Genomic DNA, 21,183 nt, shown 5'->3' with positions numbered 1-21,183 from the left:
TCATACTATATGTGCTGCTGCTCGCTCAGGTAAAGTACTACGTGTATTCCTACGTTTTTCGGACCTCTGGGCATGCGAATCAAGGTGATGATCCACGTATGGGAGCAAAGAAGGAAGCTGCAAGCGTGTGGGTTTGATTATCCGGCCTTAGGCACCGTAAGGCTGGCTATATCTAGTCAGAACATGATTCTCATGGCAATCAAAGGGCGCAAGAGCTCTGAGCAAGCTAGAGGATGCATATAGTGCAACTGCGTCCCATCAAGTAGCCCGCTTGCTCGCACAGAGCAATGGCCATGTCGAGTGCTATACAGGAACATATGAGGACCTAGCCTCTTCATATCATAACTTGAGCGTCGCGGAGTATCTGTCTTGCCTATCGCTTTCGGCGGGACCCCGACTGTTCCGCCGTCCTTCTGGGTGACTTGTGCGTGTAGCCACGGCTGCGTACCCGCCATGCCTAAAGGGGCTACAGGGATGCTGCTGCAGATGCGACTGCTATACACATTTCTTTTCACCAAAAGCTGTGTACCTCAAACTCCATAATGGAGAGGTATGGTGTGAGCTCATCATCATGTCATGCAAGCAAGGTCGTACGAAGGCGCAGCCGACGCCTCTCAAGTGAGACATCGTGCGAGCTGCGTGAACCAGTTTGCCGCCATATCTTTTTCGCATCCTCATTGGCAATCGAAGGAAGATCGGTGACGCGATTGATGGCGCAAAGGACGGAGGATTGATAAGAGCGTATCGTATCGCACGTATATGAGCAATGATCCTTTGCCATGACTTTCATCTCTCGATCCTCTTCCCCTGTTCACAATGAATTTTGATGCAGCCTCGCTGAGCAGTACTATGCAAGAAGTAACACAGTGAGCCATCGCACGTCCTTCATTCAACACCTGAATGACTATCTTCCATACTTCTCATAGATTCGCTCAAGAGCACGCAAGCATGGCACTCTACCGTGCTGGTCATACACCGGACGGGGAGAGGGAACAAGCCCTTAGAGCCTCCACCTTGCTGCTGTGCACTCATGCAGCCCGTTGCGCAGATGCTTTGTCGATGCTCTCCGCATATAAGCAGGCTCTGGCGCAGCAGATCTCTTTAAATCGTGCTATGCTTGCACCGATCCGTCGCCTGCCTATGGAGGTCCTATCCCTGGTGTTCGATGCGCTCATTCAAGGGGACGATCCATTCCATGCCCCTGCAACCCTCTCGCGCACCGTGATGAAAGTATGTCGGATGTGGCTCACAACAGCGACGAGCATGGGTGGTGTGTGGCGCTTCCTGGACATACGAGAAGTAGACACATTGTGCGAGCGGGACTGGTCACTTGTGCGCCGGCATGCGGACCTGGCGCTATCGAGACCGCTTCGCATGCGCTGGAGCCACTGCTACTGCCCATGGCGCTTGCGATTGATACTCGAAGCCTATCGAGAACGCTGGGAGTACCTCGAGCTGACAGACAGCTGGGATGGGTGCAGCCCGGTTACGGTCCCTCCTATAATGCTTCCAAGACTGGAGTGCGTCAGGCTTCGTCTGCATGGTCGCTCTCGTCCTCGCGTACTGCAATTCATCGATATCGCGCCATGTCTGAGGGATGTTGCGGTGGAAGCACTCCTTTCGTACGGTGACAACAGCGACAGCAACGAGGAGGTTTTACCGTTCTTCCCTTGCTTCGCGTCTCCGGCACCGCGCCTCACACACCTAACCCTTTTCCTGTCACTCCCGCCGCTACTCTCGACAATCAGGTCACTCCTGTTGGACTGTGCAGAAAGCTTGGTCGTTTTTTCGATGTCGAGCGGAGTGGATTGGGATTGCCCAGACCCTCTATTGGCCCCAATTTGCATGCGTCATTTGCAAAAAATGGACCTAGGATGGGAGGCTTGTGAGCTGACCTGGACCATGGAAGTACCCTCCCTGACATCCCTGACTCTGCGCAATATCATTGTGGAAGACGATTCCGCGGCGCTTGAGGATCTGGTCGCCAACCCATTCGATATCGTGCTCTGGCTCTTTCGGACACCTGAGCAGGGCCCAAGGCTGACATATATCAAGCTCGAGCGCGTAGACCCAGGGCTCCCACGCACAATAGGCAAATTCGTCCGTATGGCAGAAATGCTGACGGAACTCAAACATCTGGTTCTGGATGATTCGCACAATCGCCCGCGAAGCCAAATTACCTACAACGATCTCTTACGCCACCTTGAATGCTGCAAGCAAAGTGTCAAGTTGCTGCCACGCTTGCAGACCCTTGAGGTCCTGCTGGGCTCACAAGGCGCTGACATAGACACGTTCGTTGATTTGGACGCGCTCTTGGAGTGTAGAAGACAGGATCACCTGTGCGACACCCTCAGTATAGCGTGGCTAGACACCTTGGTATCAGACATACCTCTGGATTTCTTACTCGCCAGTTATATGCATGGTACTGTTATTCGACATGTCGGGGCTACATATCCGCAGAACTCGTTCCCGCAACGCACACTGCTACAAGTTTGATCATGGTATATAATGCTACCGTCCGTACATACAAGTGTAATCATCAGGTTACTGAGCCTGTGGCATGTACGGGACCTTGGCCAGGGCTCAGCCGGAATCGTAGAAAAGCCTTTTGATTATCGACGCTGGGCCCCGTTCAGAAAACCGCTTTTCCAGCAGTGCCCACATCCTGGCAATCAAAGGATGGTCACTACTGTACCGGTATGTATGGAGGCAACCGTAACGCGTAACGCGGGTCCAAAAAGTTGGCTATCTAGAAGAAAGTAACGCATAACGGAGGGGGTGGTTGCCATCGCGCAAAAATCGACGAAAATTCGAATAATTCTCGGCGCGGCCCGAACAGTTTTTTTCGCTCCGAAATAGGCTGTTTGTGTCGTAACTGCTGCATCAGAGCCTTCCTGCTGCTGTACGTCTACTTTCCGCCTAGCAAGTATCCAAATCTACCTTGAATGGTTGCCTATTCAACCAACCGTAACGCCTAACGTGGGGGTCGGTTGCCTACTAGCGGAGAGTTGTTAGCGTAACGCACCCCCTACCGGTTGCCTCCACACATACCGGTACAGTACTGTATCCTTTCGATCGTGGGTTCACGTCACAAGTCACGATAACCCTCGAGCTGCACGTCACCACATGAACTATGTGACATATGTGACATATAAGTTCACGATAGAGTCGTGTGAGACAACAATGACGATTGTTCGCCCCCTATAGGTGCTGGTACGGCGGCGGACTGATCAATTGCACGCTGCCTTGTTTTTTGGGGGGGAAAATCGCCGAGGCGGGGGTTGGGCGTGGTCAACAAATCCGGCTCCTTCACAAAATGGTAGAGCGTAGAAAAAGACCCCCAAATACGAGCTTTGAAGCGAAATGGGCGTGCAATTCGTGAGATATGTGCCGTATACTACCTGAGGGCACGCAGTGTCATATGACGCATGTCGGCACATTTCAAAAAGATCACGGATGCTCTCCGGCAAGGTTGGTATGCAGACGGTGGCTTTCAAGGGCGCTCTTCCGTTCTGTGAGGTTGCCGAAGCCAGCAGACTATGCCTAACGCTCGCGTCGGCGATTTTTGCCAAAAGGGCAGCGCGCAATTGATCAGGCCGCCGCTGTATGTATTTTCGTGTCTTACAGCCACCCCGATATTCTGTGAGTCTCTGCCGTCTTCATCTGCAATGCTCACCGACGTTCTTCTCAAGTATCATACTTGAATTGGGCGGGAAATCATTATCAAGGCACTACCACCAATGCCAATGATCGATGGCTGAGCCAGTGTAATATTTGCTGCACGACTGAGGACGCATGTAAGCCGGCACCACTGCACGCGAACTTGTGCTTGTGAACCTGATCGCACCATGTCACGCTTGATTTTGGCTCATGGACTTGAACTTGAGCAAGTTCACGCGGTCACAGGTCACATCCAGCAAACCTACGGTCGAAACCATACAATATCTGCATGCGGCGGATGTGGGATAAGGGCTCGATAGTGAGGCTACTGACGCAGGTCTTGTGATTGACAGTGTACACTACGACATACTTATGTACATCTATACTTATATGATATCGTTTTGCTTTTCCCCCTACGATCAACCCCCACTCACCATCCCGGCGACGTGCGCGGCATGCAGAGTGGAGTGCAACGATTTCAACAGTAGCTGGTCTACGGCTCTCACGCCCTTTAATTGCCGTGGGAATCTTGTCAAGGCCAAACTCACTGTGCCAAAAACCGCAGGTTCGAATCCGCCAGCTCGTGGCTTCCTTCTTTTATGGTTGTAAATTCTGGACAAAACCCGTGGTTAGTGAATCAGTAAGCAGTAACTTAGTGATTCGAGCGCTTGCCTCGATCACTACTGCTTTCGTTCACGCACTTGTGATGCGATTCGGTCGCTTTCATCACGCAGCGAGGGGCACCATTTTGATCACGATCACGCGTCGGTGATTGCTGATCAGCCCAAGCACCCACAAGGACCCCCTTACCATCGAAATGCAAGCCGCGTAGATGGATGATTTTGCGTCCAGTCAGATCTTGAACGTTCTTTACAGTACTAGCGACGGAGAATTCGTGTGTCTACAATGATTTTGCTGGAAAATAGTGAAAATGGAAGGGGTCCATCGCTTTGGGTGGCAGTATGATTGTAAATCCTGGACAAAACCTACTATACCGCTACTGATCGAGCGATTTTGCGTGAAAATAGTGGTGTGATCACTGTGATTTGCGTGAAAATGAGTGATTTTCGGTCTCAAATCACGCACCAGCGATTCACTAGGCACTCGCCAGGTGCGTGAAGATGCGTGAGCATCAAAATCACGCAGAAACTAGTGATCACTAGGTGCGTGATTGGTCACTGACCACTGACCGCTCGGTGCGTGATTCGATCACTAGCAATCAGCCACCCAAAACGATGGACCCCTTCCACTTCCACTATTTTCCAACAAACTCCTTGTAGACACATGTATTCTCCGTCGCTAGTACTGCAAAGAACGTTCAAGATCTGGCTGGATGCAAAATCATCCGTCTACGCGCCTTAAATTTCGATGGCAAGGGGGTCCTTGTGGGTGTTCAAGCTGATCGGCAATCACCGGCGCGTGAAACCGATCAAAATGGTGCCCCTCGCTGCGTGATGAAAGCGACCGAATCGCATCACTAGTGCGTGAACGAAAGCAGTAGTGATCGAGGTAAGCGCTCGAATCACTACTGCTTAGTGATTCACTAACCACGGTTTTTGTCCAGAATTTACAACCATATGGCTGATTGCTAGTGATCGAATCACGCACCGAGCGGTCAGTGGTCAGTGATCAATCACGCACCTAGTGATCACTAGTTTCTGCGTGATTTTGATGCTCACGTATGAGACCATTTTTCGACAAAAATTACCGTGAGCATGAAAGTCGAAAGTGTGATGTGAAAGTACTGCACGGAGTAGTTTGCAGCGGGTGGCGCAGTATATAGCTTAATAGAATAACTCAGACGGGTATCCTGAGCACTCAAGAGCTGGCATTGAGCACTTTGAAGTGCGGCACAACGGTCAGGAAGCGGAGCAAGCTGCGTTACGGGTCGTCACACTATCTGCCACGTGATACATCGGCAAAAGCCGAGTAGGCGGTTCGTCGGGGAGCATCCGGCTTCGTCTACCTGCTCATCGGACCTCGTCTCTCTTGAAGAGTACTAAAAGATCACCTAGGACTATCAAGAGAGTCATCTCTCTCATATGGTCTGGGACAAGTGTCACCGGCCATATTCAGGGTAACGTGGGACCATTGCTCGGAGAATGCCGTGCTCACACCAAGCGTGACTGACCGCCCCGACCACTCACGACCCGGCGACGATGGACAAACATTCCATTCTCACGCATCGCAAAGATGTTCCAAAGGTTAGCCGAATTAATGTTGTCGGTGGCAAATGCACTAACACGTGCTGTACATATGCGTCAACACTTCCTGAAAGTGATCATGTGCTTTTCGATAGTACTTTGCTACTTTTGGTAAAGTGGTCACTTCTGGTATCAACATGATACTTTTTGTGTACTATTAGTACTCACACACTGCGAATTTGCATGCTTTTGGTATTTTTCGCCCAAAAAAGGCCTCATACTCACGCATCTTCACGCACCTGGCGAGTGCCTAGTGAATCGCTGGTGCGTGATTTGAGACCGAAATTCACTCATTTTCACGCAAATCATAGTGATCACACCACTATTTTCACGCAAAATCACTCGATCAGTAGCGGAATACTGGGTTTTGTCCAGGATTTGCAACCATACCTTCTTTACCCATACACATCGTCCCTTGCCCCCTTTCGGGAGCTCAGATGCCTAAACAACGTATACACGCAAGAAGTATTCTCTGTGAGAGAATGACAAGTCATTACATTACTTATTTCAGCGTAGCACGCAGTCAACATAACAGTCCAGCACTCATTGTCGAATGGCCAAATTCAGTCGTCACTCAACTTTCGTCGATGGTCTCGTAGTTGAGCCAGAACTGGTGTCTGTCAGCACATGCGATAAGCAATGTAAAAGGCCAGCAGCGCGCCCGAACTTTGCCCACACCATCTGCAGGGGAACGAGCGCAGAACAAATAAAGGCAAGCAAGCGCACTCAACGGCGGCGTCAGTCCGATTCCTTGCGCTGGAACCCAGCCCACATGAAAGCATGCGGTCGCCGCCCTTGTTAGCTCAACTACCCTACGGCTTCTGATTTCCTGACTGAGCAACATGATGCTTCTTATTTTTCCGACCAGCATGGTACAGCATGCTTGGAGGCCGTCGCAGCGTTCAGTTTAAGTAGAACATTCAGTAAATAGCCATCAGGCCAGCGCCGCTATGGCGAGCTCCTTCCTCAATTCCTCAAGCTCGGCGAGGTTTGGCTCACCACTCCAGCAACACCGCTCCAGCACGCACACAGAGTCTCAACGGCAAAACAAACCAACGTATCAGCTTGGACAAGCTAGGGCGCTGCTGGCGCAGCCAGCGCTTATCGAGTTCTGTTATCCTCCTCTGAAACGCTACCCAAATCTGTTATGCACATTGAAGCCCTCCAACAACGTACCAATGGCCCTAGCTCGCTTCCTCAAGAAGAGCGGCGCGTTCACGAAGACGGGACACCCACGTGCAGGACCCCGCACGCCACGGTGGGAAGACGAGCCCGATCCAGCGGAGGATGGCGGGAGTACGGAGGACGAGGGATGGGAGGCGGCCGAGGAGGAGGTGGAGGAGGAAGAGGAGGAGGATGCAAGGGAGGAATGAGGGGTCGGGCAACGAGGGGAGGGGAGGAATACACTGAGCGCTTCGGCGCACCGACCGCGCACGGCCTGAGCCGCACTACGACATCTACATCGAACCGGCCAGCCACGGCTACAACCGGCCAGCCACGGCTACAACCGGCCAGCCACGGCTACAACCGGCCAGCCACGGCTACAACCGGCCAGCCACGGCTACAACCGGCCAGGAAACAACGACACACACGAAGACCACCGTGGAGAACGGACACTATGGAGCATAAAGCGGAGGTCCCCACCGGTGGGCTAGCGCGTCTTGGTACTATGTAGTTACCTGCTGCGTGAATAAAGTGCAGAGACAAAAAAAACACGTACCAATGTATCCAATGGCTTGCGGGCGCGCCAAAATTACGCGACATCCGAGGCCACCAGCACGAGGTGCACAGAATACCTTTGACGCGGCACAGACTTGAGCTGTTCCAAAGACTCAGAAAAGGCAACGCGAAAAGCGTTGACTTAGCCTCCGGATGACCTTGCCGGCCAAGAGCCAGTTGATTGAACATTTTTCGTGAGTAATTTGTGGGATCTCCCTTGCCGTTTCGGTCGACAATGGAACTATCAGATAGCAAGCAAAATCAGAGAAAGAACTCAGCCAGTAGTTTTCTCTTCAAGGACTACGGTGATTGTACACCCTCCTAGCATCCATCAAGCATGGTTCTCGTGGAGCGTGGATCACAGCTAACCTATCAGTTGCTCCCTCGCATGCTCGAACGAGGGACTCTCATCGATTCACACCCCATTGTATCCTATCGTCTAGGTCCTTGCATAATCTATTTGGCACGCATCTTCACCGCTAGGGCAATAACTAATCAGTCGCTAGTCAGGTCGATCGTTTCCCCGGGGAGGAGCGCGGAGACTTGTTCTACTTTGACTATATTCCTTCCTTGTTGTTTGTATAGCTTGGCGCGTGCTTGGCGGAGATTTTCCTGTGACGGAGCATAAGAATGTGATTGTTTACGCGCGTAAAAAGCAGCGAGCAGACCTCAGCTTGACGAACCACTTCCTCTTGATTCTCGATCGACACAACATCTATAAATTCTTTCTTGACGACTGGCGTGGCTTCAGTGGGTTCTTTGGATGCCTTTCTCTTTGATCCGAGCACTGACTCCGCTCCAGATGGAGACGGACAACGCATGGTGTAGCGACCTGGGGGGAGTACGTGGTCCTGCGCTTGGAGGATGTCTGGATAGAGCGTTAAATTACAATCGAACGGCGTCAACAACGCTCGCACCTCTGGTATTGTACAGAAAGATGAACACGGCGATGGGCGACTCATCCATAGTGACGCTGCAGATGGTATCCGGTGGCATACAGATAGGCCTTGGCGTACCCAGCCTGACTGGTTTTCAATGATTGCGCGATGTGTAGAGGTTAGAGATAACGAACGTTACCATATGTTTTCGCCCCTTTCCCTCCCTTTCCGGCACTTCTGATACGTCTTTTACACGGAGCGGGAGAGGCACCGACGCATCAGCATCAGGGGACATTTGTGATCGCCAAACTTTAACAACAATCTCGCCGAGACTTCGTGCCTTCCTGTGATCAGGTGTCCGTCCGGCTATCGTCTGTAAGGAGATGTTATGTACATTATGGTCTTGTCTTCGACGCACCTAGGAACCTTATGTTAGAGAACAGGAAGGGACGAAGCTCGCACGCAGCAGTAGTGAGCCCTTCAATGGCAATCTCGTCATCTCCGTCTCGGGCCAAAATCGTATACACCTTCAGGTGCCCATCGATGACCACATCGACGTCGAGGTCGCAAGTTCCTTGTCGTGCCTGCTGTCCTTCATCACTGACATGAATAGAGAACATCTGCAACTCAGTCCTAAGCAATAGTATCTGCCCTCCTCAGTGCTGATTTATGCGAACCTGTTTCTCCTGGGAGACGATATAACTCTTCCCTGTATATTCCCCCGGATACTCGGTGTCATACTCGCGGAGAGTGATGCCATCCGACCGAACCTGGCAGTCGATGTTGGAAATTTTCATGGTAAAGAGGATATCCTTGATGGAAAGATCAGCCTGTTTTAGCCTATGAACACAATGTTGGAGAATAACCTCCGCAACAGGACCCTTCGGAATGACGATGGGAGTATGAAGCAAGGAGCAATGTCACACTTGCGTGAGAGTTTACTGATCACTCACAGCGGCGGCCAGATCAAATGCGCGCTGCCTTTTTCGGAAAGATCGCCGAGGCAGGCGTTGGGTGAGGCCGAAAAAACACGGCTCTGTCACATAACGGCAGAGAGTAGTTGAAAACTCCCAAATATGGAGTTTCAGGCAAAATGAGTATATTTCTTCTACGAAAATATGTGAAATACAGTAGGTTAGGGCACATACTGTACTGTTTCGACCAGAGGTTCACGTAACGCATAACATCGGCCATTCAAGTGAGCCTAATGACCACTCGTCACGCGTAACGCCCGGCGGTGAACCTGGGCGGAGATATTGAGATTTTCAATGATTTTCTCGATTTTTTGTCCTGAGCCTCGAAAAGGCCTCAGTCGCCTTCTCATTCCATTCCATACTCTGCTATGCCACAGTTTGTGCCCAAAATCACCTGCAAAACAGGTTCATGAACCAGATTCTTCGAACCGTAACGCGCCCGAAGGGCGCGTGAACTACGGCATAGGTAAGTTCACGCCGTAACGCATAACACCCGGTGAGCCTACGGTCGAAACAGTACAGTAGTGCCGTACGATGCATCCCGGCACGCTTTTTGAGTATCGACTGCACACCCCCGCAAAGCTGGTATGTGGATGGGGATTTTCGATGATGCTCTAACGTTCCCCTCCCCCGCTCTATCTGGTGCAGCCATGTTGTGACCCCATTGCTCTGGCAAGCACATCAACAACGGGTAGTTCGATGACCTGTGCATCATAGTCAGTCGTCTACGCCCTTCCCTCAAGCAAATGTGGGAGCGTCTGCGCTACCTAGACGGTGTTGCGACCCTCATCAACGGCGTCGAACGCGAGGCTGGCGATACGCTGCAACGAAACCTGATGAATGATCACCGGCTGGTTCTACTTCAGGGACAAGGGGCAGTGAGCGGGAGTGTTCCGTTGCCAAAGGGACAGATATCCTATTTGGATGTGCACATACCTGCACACGGAAGACGCTCACGCGCCTCACGCTGTCAGAGTACCCACTCGCGACAAAAAAAAATTGCGGCGCGCTTTGCGGTATCGACCACGGTTCGATCGCGACCTTCTCATCTGTCGTCTGTATTGGTCGGCGGTGGAGGACGAGGTCCATGTGCTGCTACATTGCAATGGTGACAGCGACCTATTGCGGCTTCGTGGTGAGTTGCTTGCAGGATTGCAGTTCACGGTGCCGCATTTGGAATGGACATTCGACAAGGGGTTTCCAAAATCCGTTGTGGTGGGACCGCCCACTGCTATCATATCTTTCGCCCTTTCGTTCACCGCGCTTCCCTGCTTGTGATCGGTACTCAATTGCTGTTACCGAATAATGCGTGCGTTGGATTCGCTGCCTCAGCCGCATTGGCATCGCTTATGTGAAGCCTCAGGATCGATTGACATGGACTGAGATATCAGGGCGCATGAGATTATGGTGTTTTGCCCAGTAAACAATGGCTCGCAGTCTACTGGGGCGGATCGGGCCGGCTCTGTCTAGGGCCCTCGCCTGAGAAATCATCTACCTACCTACTTACATATTCCTACCCTCCCGATGGTACTTGCGCTCAACAGTGGTCAGGAATAAGCCAAATATTTACCATCAACGACATTGTTCATTGAAGCTATCATGCTGCCTCGCCTCCGTAGCCTAGCCCGACATGTTTACCCGACATGTTTACCCGACATGTTTACCCGACATGTTTACCCGACATGTTTACCCGACATGTTTACCCGACATTTTTACCCGACATGTTTACCCGACATTTTTACCCGACATGTTTACCCGACATGGTTCCCCACACCTCACCGCCAGGAAGGCGAACTCTGTGACATTGGCACCGTCCCTATTGGTCCTTATTAGACTGTATTCGCAGAGCGACATCCCAAACTGTAGCACAATGTTTTGACGACCCAATCTACCTACCAACCTGCCCTCTCGATGGTACTTGCGTTCAAAGGTAGTCAGGGATAAGCCAAAGTTTCACCATCAATGACATTGTTCATTCAAGCTAACATGTTGCCCCGACATATTATCGCGTACAAGCGGGCATACATACCATATATGCCACTTTGACGCTTCTCCGCCTCATTTCGTGCAGCGACCACAGGCTTTGACGACCTGCCGTGTAGAAGAACACCTTTGACAAGCTTGCAGGGTTTGCGGAAATTTTCGCAGCCTTCGAAGATTACTGACGCTAACCCCCCTCCGAAACTGACCCCCCATCCGAAACGCCGCCTTTCCGACTGTGCCCACGTCGATAAAATTCAGAGAAAATCACCATAATTCAGCATGCATATAAAGAGAGCTATGTACAGAATTTCAGCTTATTTGGCCGGACAATGAGCGACAGGCGCACGGGAAGCCTTGTGGCAGGGAGAGGGCCGCCATCACCACCTTTTGATGGATCCTCAGCCGTCAAAGCGCTGCTATTCCCGTTTCTTTCGAAAGCATCTTCTCTGTATTGTAATCGACCCCTGAATGTCTTTCTTGGGCGGATTCGCTGGCACTGCACTGGCTCAAACGCGGTGTTTCGGATGGTGGGTACAAAAGTGGTTCCCCACCTAACGCCCGACCCCCCTCTATTGAGCTTGACTCTTCACAGGTCTGTCTGAAAATATTTACACATATACTCTACAACATTATGCATGGATTCATAACGTTTGGCGGGCACAGCTTGCCTGAAGTTCGAGTGGCAGCGGGGGCGCATCAAATGCGTTTCGGATGGGGGTTACCGTCAGTATTGATCCTTTCGAGTTTTCAACATCCAGGTTCTTATCGTTCGGACGCGGAAGCCATAAAAGTCTTTGTCTACCTTCGGGTATCTTTCGATGCCAACGAAGGCTGCCAAATACTTCGGTCGAAAGCACGATGCTATGTGACATGGCCCTTGGGCCGCTATAATCTGCGACAATTGGCCGTTATGCACGGTTCATGACTCATTGTAACCTGTGGCGCGAACCTACGGTCGAAGCGTACACTAGATCAATTTCTGACATGTAACTGCAGGTTACAGCAGGCAAAACATTGTTAGAGCCAATCGGGCTTGTCAAATTATGAGCTTCAGTAGAGCCGCACGTGGGGCTGCCTCTCGGGACATCTAGACGCCTAGTGCGCTGAATTTGGATTTCGGTGGCATTCGAAGTGCCCAGTGAAGATTGGGGCAGCTTCCAGCAGTTAGCGAAGCGGCAGAGTACTTTGCTTAAGGGAGGTACCTGGAGTCATAACGCCCCAAAGTGCTCTGCACGTACAACATCATCTAGGTAGGGCACGGGGGGAGAACGCGTCGCACATGTTGGCAAAAGGCCTCCTTCAGTATTCGTGAAGGCGTGCGCATCGCTCTGTGCATCGTCGCCGAACGTCGAGCCGCTGCTGAGCAGCACCTCTGATGGCGTCGTTTGAGCGGCCCCGTGATGGCATGGGAAAACAAAGTCGCATTTTGCCGTTTGGGAGTGTCTGTGGAGCACCATCCGTACAAAAAATAGCCGCGGTGCCGCAGCCGCGTTTGCAGAAGCGCGTTTGCTTGTATTCGACTGGAATTCTGTTCTGAGCGTCGGGTCATGTATATCGGATGCGTCCGCATATATTCTAGGTCTGAGATAGCTGGACGAGGGCAGGGAGTCAGCGTAATGGGCGTTCTAAGCTGTTCGGTATATGCCGGAGAGGCCTCCGGCACGATTCCGGACCTCGCTCCGAAGTCCCGAGCGCGTTCCCCGACTGCTCATTGTCCTTCACCACCGCTGGGAGAGTGCAAACATGCCCATTGTATTCTCATACCCTCACATAGACTGCATAAAGCTATCATATTCCCCCTGTCTCGATTCCCCAACAGCTACAAGGTGCAGTATTGATACAAACTATGCCACGGGTGTACGACCTACAAACCACCTGGTTTCAATATGTTCTCAATTCTCTTCAGGATGCACAAGACTGTAGTTCATCTTTAAAGTTTAAGGTGAGAACCGGATGGACCGCATAAGGAGTCGAAGCAGGAGTGAAGTCCAACGCGGTGGTTCTTATTCGGCAAATCCCGAACGTTTTCGGCAGGATTGTTCTTGTCGTCCATGGACACAACAACACTCTTCTGCCTTTGTGATGGCTACAGCACGTACAAAGGTACCCTAGGCAGACTTCCCGGTGCTCGGAAATTAGATACAAGCAAACGCGCTTCTGCAAACGCGGCTGCGGCACCGCGGCTATTTTTTGTACGGATGGTGCACCATAAGTGTCCTTTAGCGTCTTGTAGACTGCTACAATATATATTGGCGGCAAGATCAATCGTGTGCTGCCTTTCTGGAAAGGCCGCCAAGGCGGTCGTCTCGCGAATCCGAAGTGGCACTATACCAGCATGGAACGGCAGACTGCCGACGAAAACCACCATTCGCCTATCAACTTCGCGAGGGTGTGCTCTTTACGCGCTAGTGTGCATCGTATGCCCTAAATTACTGTATCTTACAGATCTCACGAAATGTATGCTCATTTCATCTGAACCTTCGCATTTGGAGGCTTTAAGCTGCGCTTTGCCATTTATCTTGAGAGAGCTAGAATATTTTTGCCTCGCCCAACACCACACCTGGGACATAATATTCCCCGGCGCTTACTGCAGGAATATTGTGAGCTGTATTTGAATAAGCGAAGCATAAAGGCGAAGGGTGGATTGTGGTCTTATGGGTGGCATATTGATCGGTACGGCCTCCGATTGGCTGGGCCTCGATATGCCCTTTCAATCGATCCGCGGTCTTAATCAAAAGCTGATGTCAAATATTCCCTCCATCAGCGTGCAGTGGGCGCCGGGGAATATTGAATCCTAGGTGTGGTGCAACGCCCACCTCGGCGATCTTCCCAAAAAGGAAACGCGCTATCGATCTGGCCGCCACTGTAACGCCTAAGTAACACCCAAGGAAACACGGCCGGAACACTGCATGCTCTTTCCGTCCGAAACCTCGTATTTTGGAGTTTCTCGCCACCCTCTCACGTTATATGAGGCAGCGAAAGTTTCTTTACCTTGCCCAGCGCCCACCTCGGCAGCCTTTCCACGAAAAGTAACGCGCAATCGATGTTGTGACCATATTCAGCCTGCCCTAAAGCATGCGCGTGGGAAACCATTCAAATCGCAGCACTGGCCGCTCGAGCAACCTTGATCTCGACCTCCATCATGGCTGACCCCCTCGATCAAAGGCATTTAATCCATCTGAACCTCGGTGGTCCGCAGCTTTGTAAGTCGGAGTGAACGTCAGTCGAGATATGCGCGCTGGGGTACTGATGCTTCGTAGACAGGACTGGCACCGATGAAATTCGCTCTGTAGCACCCGGAGACTTGTACGCTGTGTGATCGATGTTCGCCTGACTCAATAGCTGACACCTGTGAAGCTTCCATTTTTATAGTCGCACGCCTTCAGTGCGGCTCCACATACCGCCCTTCAACGAGGACAATGATGACTCTGACTCCGAGGTTGAGTCCAGACAGTCGCCACGCCCTACGGAAGTGTACCGACCCAGTGTCCATCGACGTGGGAGGAGGACGCCGGCACCTCGCTCCCCTTCTCCTGATGTCAACACCGAGACCCTCGACTGGACATCAGGTCCTGGCTACGTCAAAGTCATAGGCCACGCCGAGCTCGACATCGTCGTGCCGTACACCTACAGCTCCCAGGGCCCCAACGTCCCGGGTGTCCCGATGGCCGGGACGGAAGTCATTCATTTTTATAGAGTCCCTGCCGACTACGGGGAAACAAGCACTTTGATTGAAGAGTCAGTCACCGTGTAGCTTTGTTCAATGCTTTTCTGACGACTTCCCTACGCTCAGGCACGTTCGTTGGCCAGAGACTGTGGCCGTCAGGGGGGGCTGCTACAGGACCATCACGCTTCAGGGTAAGTCACTTCATTCTGTTCTGCATTAATGCTGAGGAGGGATTTCCAGAGAAAATGCTCGTCCGAATAGTTACCTTGTATCGCGATGACGAGCACGAGAACTACCTCGTCGTCGACAGCGACGGGAAGCCCTGCTTTCCGCCTTGCGACGAGAACGACATCTGGGCGCGTTTCTACCTGCCGGATCGCGACGAGGGCGATATAGTGAGTACTAATGAACTTGTGCATATGAGAGAGGGAAGTGTTGGACCGTGAGCCGTCGCTGATCGAGTGCTGCAGGATGGCCCGATCCCGAACATATGCCTGGAACGTGGCTGTAAGCAAGGACGCGTGTGGGACGTTACACGCTGTGGCCAAAGCCGCTATTGCTCAGGGTGCCACAACTTCTTTCACGTCGGATGTCTTGGCGAGCCGATGCACCGCCCGAATCTAGTCCAATCTTGCGGCGACCGTATGGAGTCTTTCCAGCAGCCCTACATGCTCTACCTCAAGAGTAGCACGTTCAAGAGCGAAAGCCTGTTCATCAAGCGCGTAAGGACGAACCAGCGTAGGGATTTGGAGAAAGACATACACGACACCTTCCGCAAAGTGGGAACGCCCAAGGACTGTCGATGGAGGGAGGTTGCCGCTCTACCCATACGACGTCGTACCATGCCGGGCAGGACTCCTCTCACTAACGAGGTCCTCATCCAACACGCGAGGGAGAAGGTTCTGGCAGGTCACGGAGACAGGGAAGTTCCTGACCTGCTCCGGGTTCTCATCATCGACGGGCTGTGTCCACAGGCGGCCGTGCGTGGGGCGAAGTACATATTGATGAAGGACTTGCGGAAGCTTCGGGGTGACACCATGCGATACTTTATCTGTCCTAACTGCAAGGACAAGATTATATAGAATGCTGATGATGTGCGAATTTGTTGTATATGGTATCCAGTTCTTCTTGAAATTCTGTAACTTGGATAAGGATTGTACGAGCAGTGATCCATCGGCGTGCTATAGTTGCCTGGCAGGAGCAGGGATTTCCCCAAAAAGTCTGGTGCGACACTGGGCTACAGTGGCGGTCAGATTCTCACTTGCACGCATCCTTTGTGTGAAAGATCGCCGAGGCAGGCGGTGCGCGAGGTCAAAGAGTTCCCGAGGTCTCTCATAGAACGGTAGAGCGAGGCTGAAGACGGAACCGAAACCTCAAGTGAAACAAGCTAGTGATTTGCGAGATATGCGTGGTACAGTATGCTAGGCCGCGTAGTGTCATATGGCGCATCTCGGCACGTTTCACGCGGACTGCGAACGCGCCCCGATCAAGTTGGTATGTAGACGCGGGTTATCTCCGTTAGCGTTCTACCGTTCTGTGAGGGGTTTTAGAGCGACCATGCTTGTGCAACACTCACCCCGGTGATCTTCATCAAAGATCACTGTACAGTGGCAGGAAGAACAATTGCGCGCTGCCATTTTCGGAAAGATCGGCGAGGCGGGTGTTGGGCGAGCTCGGTGAGTCTCAAGACATTTTACGAACGGTAGAGAGCTATTGAAAACCCCCCTCCGCATACCAGGTTCGCGAGGGCCTGCTTTTAATTCTCACGAAACGTGCCGGGATGCTTAAGTGCCCTCACGTACTGTACTTCTCATATTGTACGGATATGGCCACTACAACCGTTTGCACGACCCCGGAATATACGCACAAAGGCCGTCCAGCGGTGCGGATAGATCGTGGGGGTCCCGGCCGGTAGGCCGGTTCAAAAAATGGATAAATCGGCGACCTGAGGGCTCGAAGGCCGGTTCAAAAACGCGGATATATTCAGGGGAGACGGGGAGGCCGTTCCGAAGAAGTGGATATCGGGCGGTCGATTCGAACCTCCGACCTACCCTCAAACCAGACGCACGCGATACCGGTACGCTAATTGACCACTTTTGGTGGGCAGTAGCACCCTAGACAACCTCTCTGTGCCCATTGGCACCTTCTACCATTGGCAGGCTCGATATTCGAAGGACAGCGGTGCGTGTCAGCACCTCGAATGGCTATGGGAGGTAATTCGCTTTCTCATCCGTACGTCTCAACCTTCTTTCGTTGCAGAGGCTGCGCGCAAAGCGCGTAGGGCCCCTGTGAGAAAAAAATTATATTTTTCCCGATTTTAGCGCCATTTTTGAAGGCCGTCCCGAGAAAACGGATAAATCCTGGGGGTCCCGAGAGGCCGTCCCAGAAGACGGATAAATCTGGGGGTCGGGGACCCGAGAAAAAAAGTGGATAAATGGGCGCCAGAGCCGCATTGTCCAGGACGGCCTTTGTGTGTATACTCCGGGGTCCTCCGTTTGCACATCAGTTTGAAGTCCCGTGCCTGCGGATTTGCGCTGACTGAGTCAACCATGACACGCGTCAAGTACGCCTAGGGCAACGATGTCGCTTGCCATATCTATGCTCGATGGAGCAAGAAAACTGCTGTCTTGAAGTACCTTCACCAGTGTACGCAGTGAGTTTGCGGTGAGAAAAGGAATTCTCAACTGAGACGGACATGACGATCAAGGCACTCTTGCTCAGAATTCACGCTCACGGGACTGCAAATTGGTGTGCAACCGGTTGTATATGTTCAGCGACTATTTTGTCCAAGAATCAACGCAGGAGTGGCGGGCCATCAGGGATTCGGGGATTTTCTGATATGCCCTTTTAGCAATGATCAGGTTCATCCATCATTGATCGCGCTTGCCATGCGCGGCCATGACATGACCACCGACTCACCATCGTGCTGAGCCACGGCCAAATACTGCAAGAATGGCGCCCCCATGGCATTGCGACTCCACATTGTGGCAGCATGACAAGAGCATGTCATTGGTAGGCCTATATTACTGATTTTCCCCATGCGCTGATCATGGTGTGTTGTTCTCATGGATGAAGACCATACTGTGCCGTGCAGATATATACCTTTGAAACTGAGATCGTAGTCTACCCATACTTATGTCAGAAGGATGGGAAAATACTGCCAGAAAACCGCCTCAATATTCCGGGTGGTCTCATCCTCGCCGGTCTTCAAAGGCTTACGGCGTGTGATGCCTTGTTGCGCACACTTCACGAAGAAGAGAAACTCGAAGACGAACCGTCGAGTATGTGCCTGCTCCAGAGAAATTGCACTAGCGAGCTAGGACCCTGCGGGGCGCAAAGAGTTGTGGTCGCGCAATCTTGCTAAGTCCGCACTTCGCACGAGTCTGTCGGACCGATCTCCGGCTGCGGTTCAAATCCCGCTCGCGTTGCTACGCGACTTGTCTTCCTCCCACCACCACCCTCCTGCCGCCCGCCAAGTTTTCGTACATCCTCCCTACTTCCGCTCGCCCGGCGCTGAACGCCACTGCCGCCTCTCAGGTATACGAGATGAGTCCATCAAGTACAACCCGGACTGGTGGTTCGTGCGTCACGTAGTACATGGAAGGGTACGTCGCTGCGTATACTAGAGTTCTGCACATCCGTACTTACCTCCGAGGTTCTTAGCTGCTCAACGTCTACGACACGCGCAGCCGCTAAGGGCAGTAGCTCGCGCGAAATCCCACCACCACTCCTCGTACGTTCTCGCACGTCGTTGCCGAATCCTTGCTGAAGACGTTCAAGGCAGGTCCTCCTGCCGCCGTTCCTAAGTCCACGTTCTGTCACCGGTGATGCCCTCGTCGATGCTCTTCTCTGAGGTACGTTTCTCGCCCTGCGGAGCCTTCCCTTCGCTCATACTCAGCTCAGTTATCACCGGATTCGGATTTGGTGTTGGTGAGTTTCCTCGCTATCATATATGCTCTCGCCGCTGACTATGTCTCGCAGCGCTCTTCACGTCACCTTTACGATGGGTCCTCCTGAAGGTGAGGACAGCTGCTCGGGAACTGCGTAGGCGACATGTTTGCCTACGCTGTAGGAATGATGTGTGTTAAGGGCGAGGTGAGGAGAGGGTGGTATATAGCAGTAGTGTACCACTGTAGTTGTTAGGTAAGTATTGGAATAACAATAATTCCCGTTCCTTTTCAATTGTTGTAGTCACGGAATTCGACGACGAGTGGTCCCAAGATGGAAGTGTGCACGCTGATACACCTGGTAGGTCGGGCTTTGACCTCGATCAGACCAGCCTGAACCAGCGTGCCCATAATGGCTCGAGATGGCCTTGATGGCGCGTGACACCTTCTTTCGTCAGAGCTGGTCATGGCGACGGCCATATGGCTGGAACATGGCAGCTAAGGTTCGTGTTGACGCCAATGGCTTTTGATGGTCAGCACAAAACAAGTAAAGTCCGATTCCCTGATGCGCCCGCCCGCCGACAATCGAGGAGGTTATAGGACACTTACCGGTGACATTAGGGCCCGGCTTCCTAGCATTCTACACGATAAGTTGCAGAAAAAGCACTGTTTTTTCTCTTGCCTCTCTCGGCGACCAGTGACCAGTGAACGCTATCGCGCCTACAGCGTCAGCCACGCGACCGAGCCGATCCCGCGCCGCCTAACCATAAGCCGACAGTCCTCTCTTTTCCGTACTTTATAGCCTGTAGACAGCTTAGAACTTAGAAAGACACTTCCCCACTCAAATTCGCGTCAGAACCTGAAGAATAAGAACACGAACCGCCCGAGCACTGTATTCTGCGGTTGAGAAAATGGATACAAACCTTCCCGTTGAAAAGCTGTCGTCAGAATTATGGCTTAGTGGTTGCGCGCCGCTATACGCCTGGTGGAGGTGTGGTGTTCGAATCCCGCTCACTCTTTTTGGCCCTCCCTCGTAGTTATATGCGTTCCGCGGTGTCACGCAAAGCCTAAGCAGCCCAGTGCGCTTCACCTACCTACATTAGGCCCACAGACGCAGACAGTACTAATAAAACTGACCCTAGGGCATGTACGAGACCTGCCTAGTGTGTCAATAGTGTGTATAGAGTTTGGTTTGGTGAGAAGCCTCATGATCTCGAGGTTTGAACATAAACTGGCCGAAGCACCACCAGAGCCGCCAGGCAGCTATCTTATCCGGTGGTGCGGCTCTGATGCGCGCGTCGCATACTCTTCCCGACGCACATGAAGTCGTGAAGTCGTGTTGAGACGCATTGCGCACACCCTTGACGTGTTGGGGCATGCTACGCACGTTCCCGCCTTCCTCTTGAGTCCTATTATCAAGATGCATAAGATTATTACATTATATACTCCCCCCCACCAAAAAAACTCGCCGGTCCGACCTTGCCGATTCAACGTGCTGCAGACCGCGCGCAGCGCGTTCCCGCTTGGTAACGCTTATATATGTATACTATCCCGTATCATCTATGATACGCTGATAGACCTGGGAATATATCCCCTGGGATCGTAGAATTAATGTGACCTGAAGGAGGAGACCTATCGGCGAGCTTTCCCAAGTCGATTCTCTGTGTCAAGTGGGAGCCCTTGTGTTTCGAGTATAATGCTTAAGTAAGAGGGTATAGTATAGATCAGGGCTGGATGGCTATCAGCCTCTCACCGGGTGGCATATCTGAACAAAAGCGAGTTTGTTACAGGCCACCATTCATCCTCTTCATGGCTGCTATTTGTGGCCTGCACGGCTGCTAATAGTATGTACTAATATAAAGAGTCTGAGTATGCATGTATGCATAGGAATTGCTGTTTCATGCTTCGATGAAGCGGAGAAAATGCGGTGGGAATGGTTGTCACGCTCACTCGAAGCGGCCTTCATTCTTTTCAAAAATTCATTTCATTGAGGGGATAGCAAATCCCGGTGCGAAAGAGTAAGGGGATGATAGCTTAGTATGTATAGTACTGTATGGCATGCTTGGCATAGATCAGTCTGTCGATATTCGAGCCGCAGGGTGTCGGCAACACCCGAAGTTCAACCGTGAGAAATCAGGTCATCACGCTTTGTCACGTTCACCTGGGGTCTCGCTCTCCGCTACGCCCAATTGCTTGAGAGGCAGTCTACAC

At 52.0% G+C, this 21,183-nt stretch overlaps 4 protein-coding genes across 4 annotated transcripts; 3 read left to right on the top strand and 1 right to left on the bottom strand.

Moving 5' to 3' along the window:
• Positions 1 to 948: 948 nt before the first annotated feature.
• SCHCODRAFT_02663841 (uncharacterized protein) lies at positions 949 to 2,496 on the top strand (the record flags this gene model as incomplete). Its single annotated transcript, XM_003034118.2, has 1 exon — positions 949 to 2,496. One exon carries the CDS (start codon positions 949 to 951, stop codon positions 2,494 to 2,496), a length of 1,548 nt encoding a protein of 515 aa, XP_003034164.1.
• Positions 2,497 to 6,814: 4,318 nt separating this feature from the next.
• SCHCODRAFT_02597239 (uncharacterized protein) lies at positions 6,815 to 7,237 on the top strand (the record flags this gene model as incomplete). Its single annotated transcript, XM_003034117.1, has 1 exon — positions 6,815 to 7,237. The coding sequence occupies one exon, from the start codon at positions 6,815 to 6,817 to the stop codon at positions 7,235 to 7,237; it is 423 nt and encodes a 140-aa protein (XP_003034163.1).
• A 1,619-nt stretch (positions 7,238 to 8,856) lies between these two features.
• SCHCODRAFT_02492270 (uncharacterized protein) lies at positions 8,857 to 9,258 on the bottom strand (the record flags this gene model as incomplete). The annotated part of the gene is made up of 2 exons (XM_003033548.3): positions 8,857 to 9,081; positions 9,139 to 9,258. The coding sequence occupies 2 exons, from the start codon at positions 9,256 to 9,258 to the stop codon at positions 8,857 to 8,859; spliced, it is 345 nt and encodes a 114-aa protein (XP_003033594.2).
• Positions 9,259 to 14,560: 5,302 nt separating this feature from the next.
• SCHCODRAFT_02723561 (uncharacterized protein) lies at positions 14,561 to 19,879 on the top strand (the record flags this gene model as incomplete). Its single annotated transcript, XM_050347093.1, has 21 exons — positions 14,561 to 14,621; positions 14,679 to 14,724; positions 14,791 to 15,156; positions 15,212 to 15,276; positions 15,326 to 15,480; positions 15,556 to 16,065; positions 16,520 to 16,579; positions 16,694 to 16,761; positions 16,966 to 17,162; positions 17,204 to 17,266; positions 17,407 to 17,511; positions 17,719 to 17,738; positions 18,180 to 18,366; positions 18,623 to 18,690; positions 18,775 to 18,818; positions 18,989 to 19,015; positions 19,067 to 19,104; positions 19,134 to 19,180; positions 19,277 to 19,333; positions 19,431 to 19,475; positions 19,829 to 19,879. The coding sequence occupies 21 exons, from the start codon at positions 14,561 to 14,563 to the stop codon at positions 19,877 to 19,879; spliced, it is 2,280 nt and encodes a 759-aa protein (XP_050201448.1).
• Between the last annotated feature and the right edge of the window lie 1,304 nt (positions 19,880 to 21,183).

This window comes from Schizophyllum commune (genome assembly GCF_000143185.2).
Source record: "Schizophyllum commune H4-8 unplaced genomic scaffold SCHCOscaffold_3, whole genome shotgun sequence".
NCBI classification, from domain to species: Eukaryota; Fungi; Basidiomycota; class Agaricomycetes; order Agaricales; family Schizophyllaceae; genus Schizophyllum; species Schizophyllum commune.
This window is presented reverse-complemented; position numbering and strand designations above follow the sequence as displayed.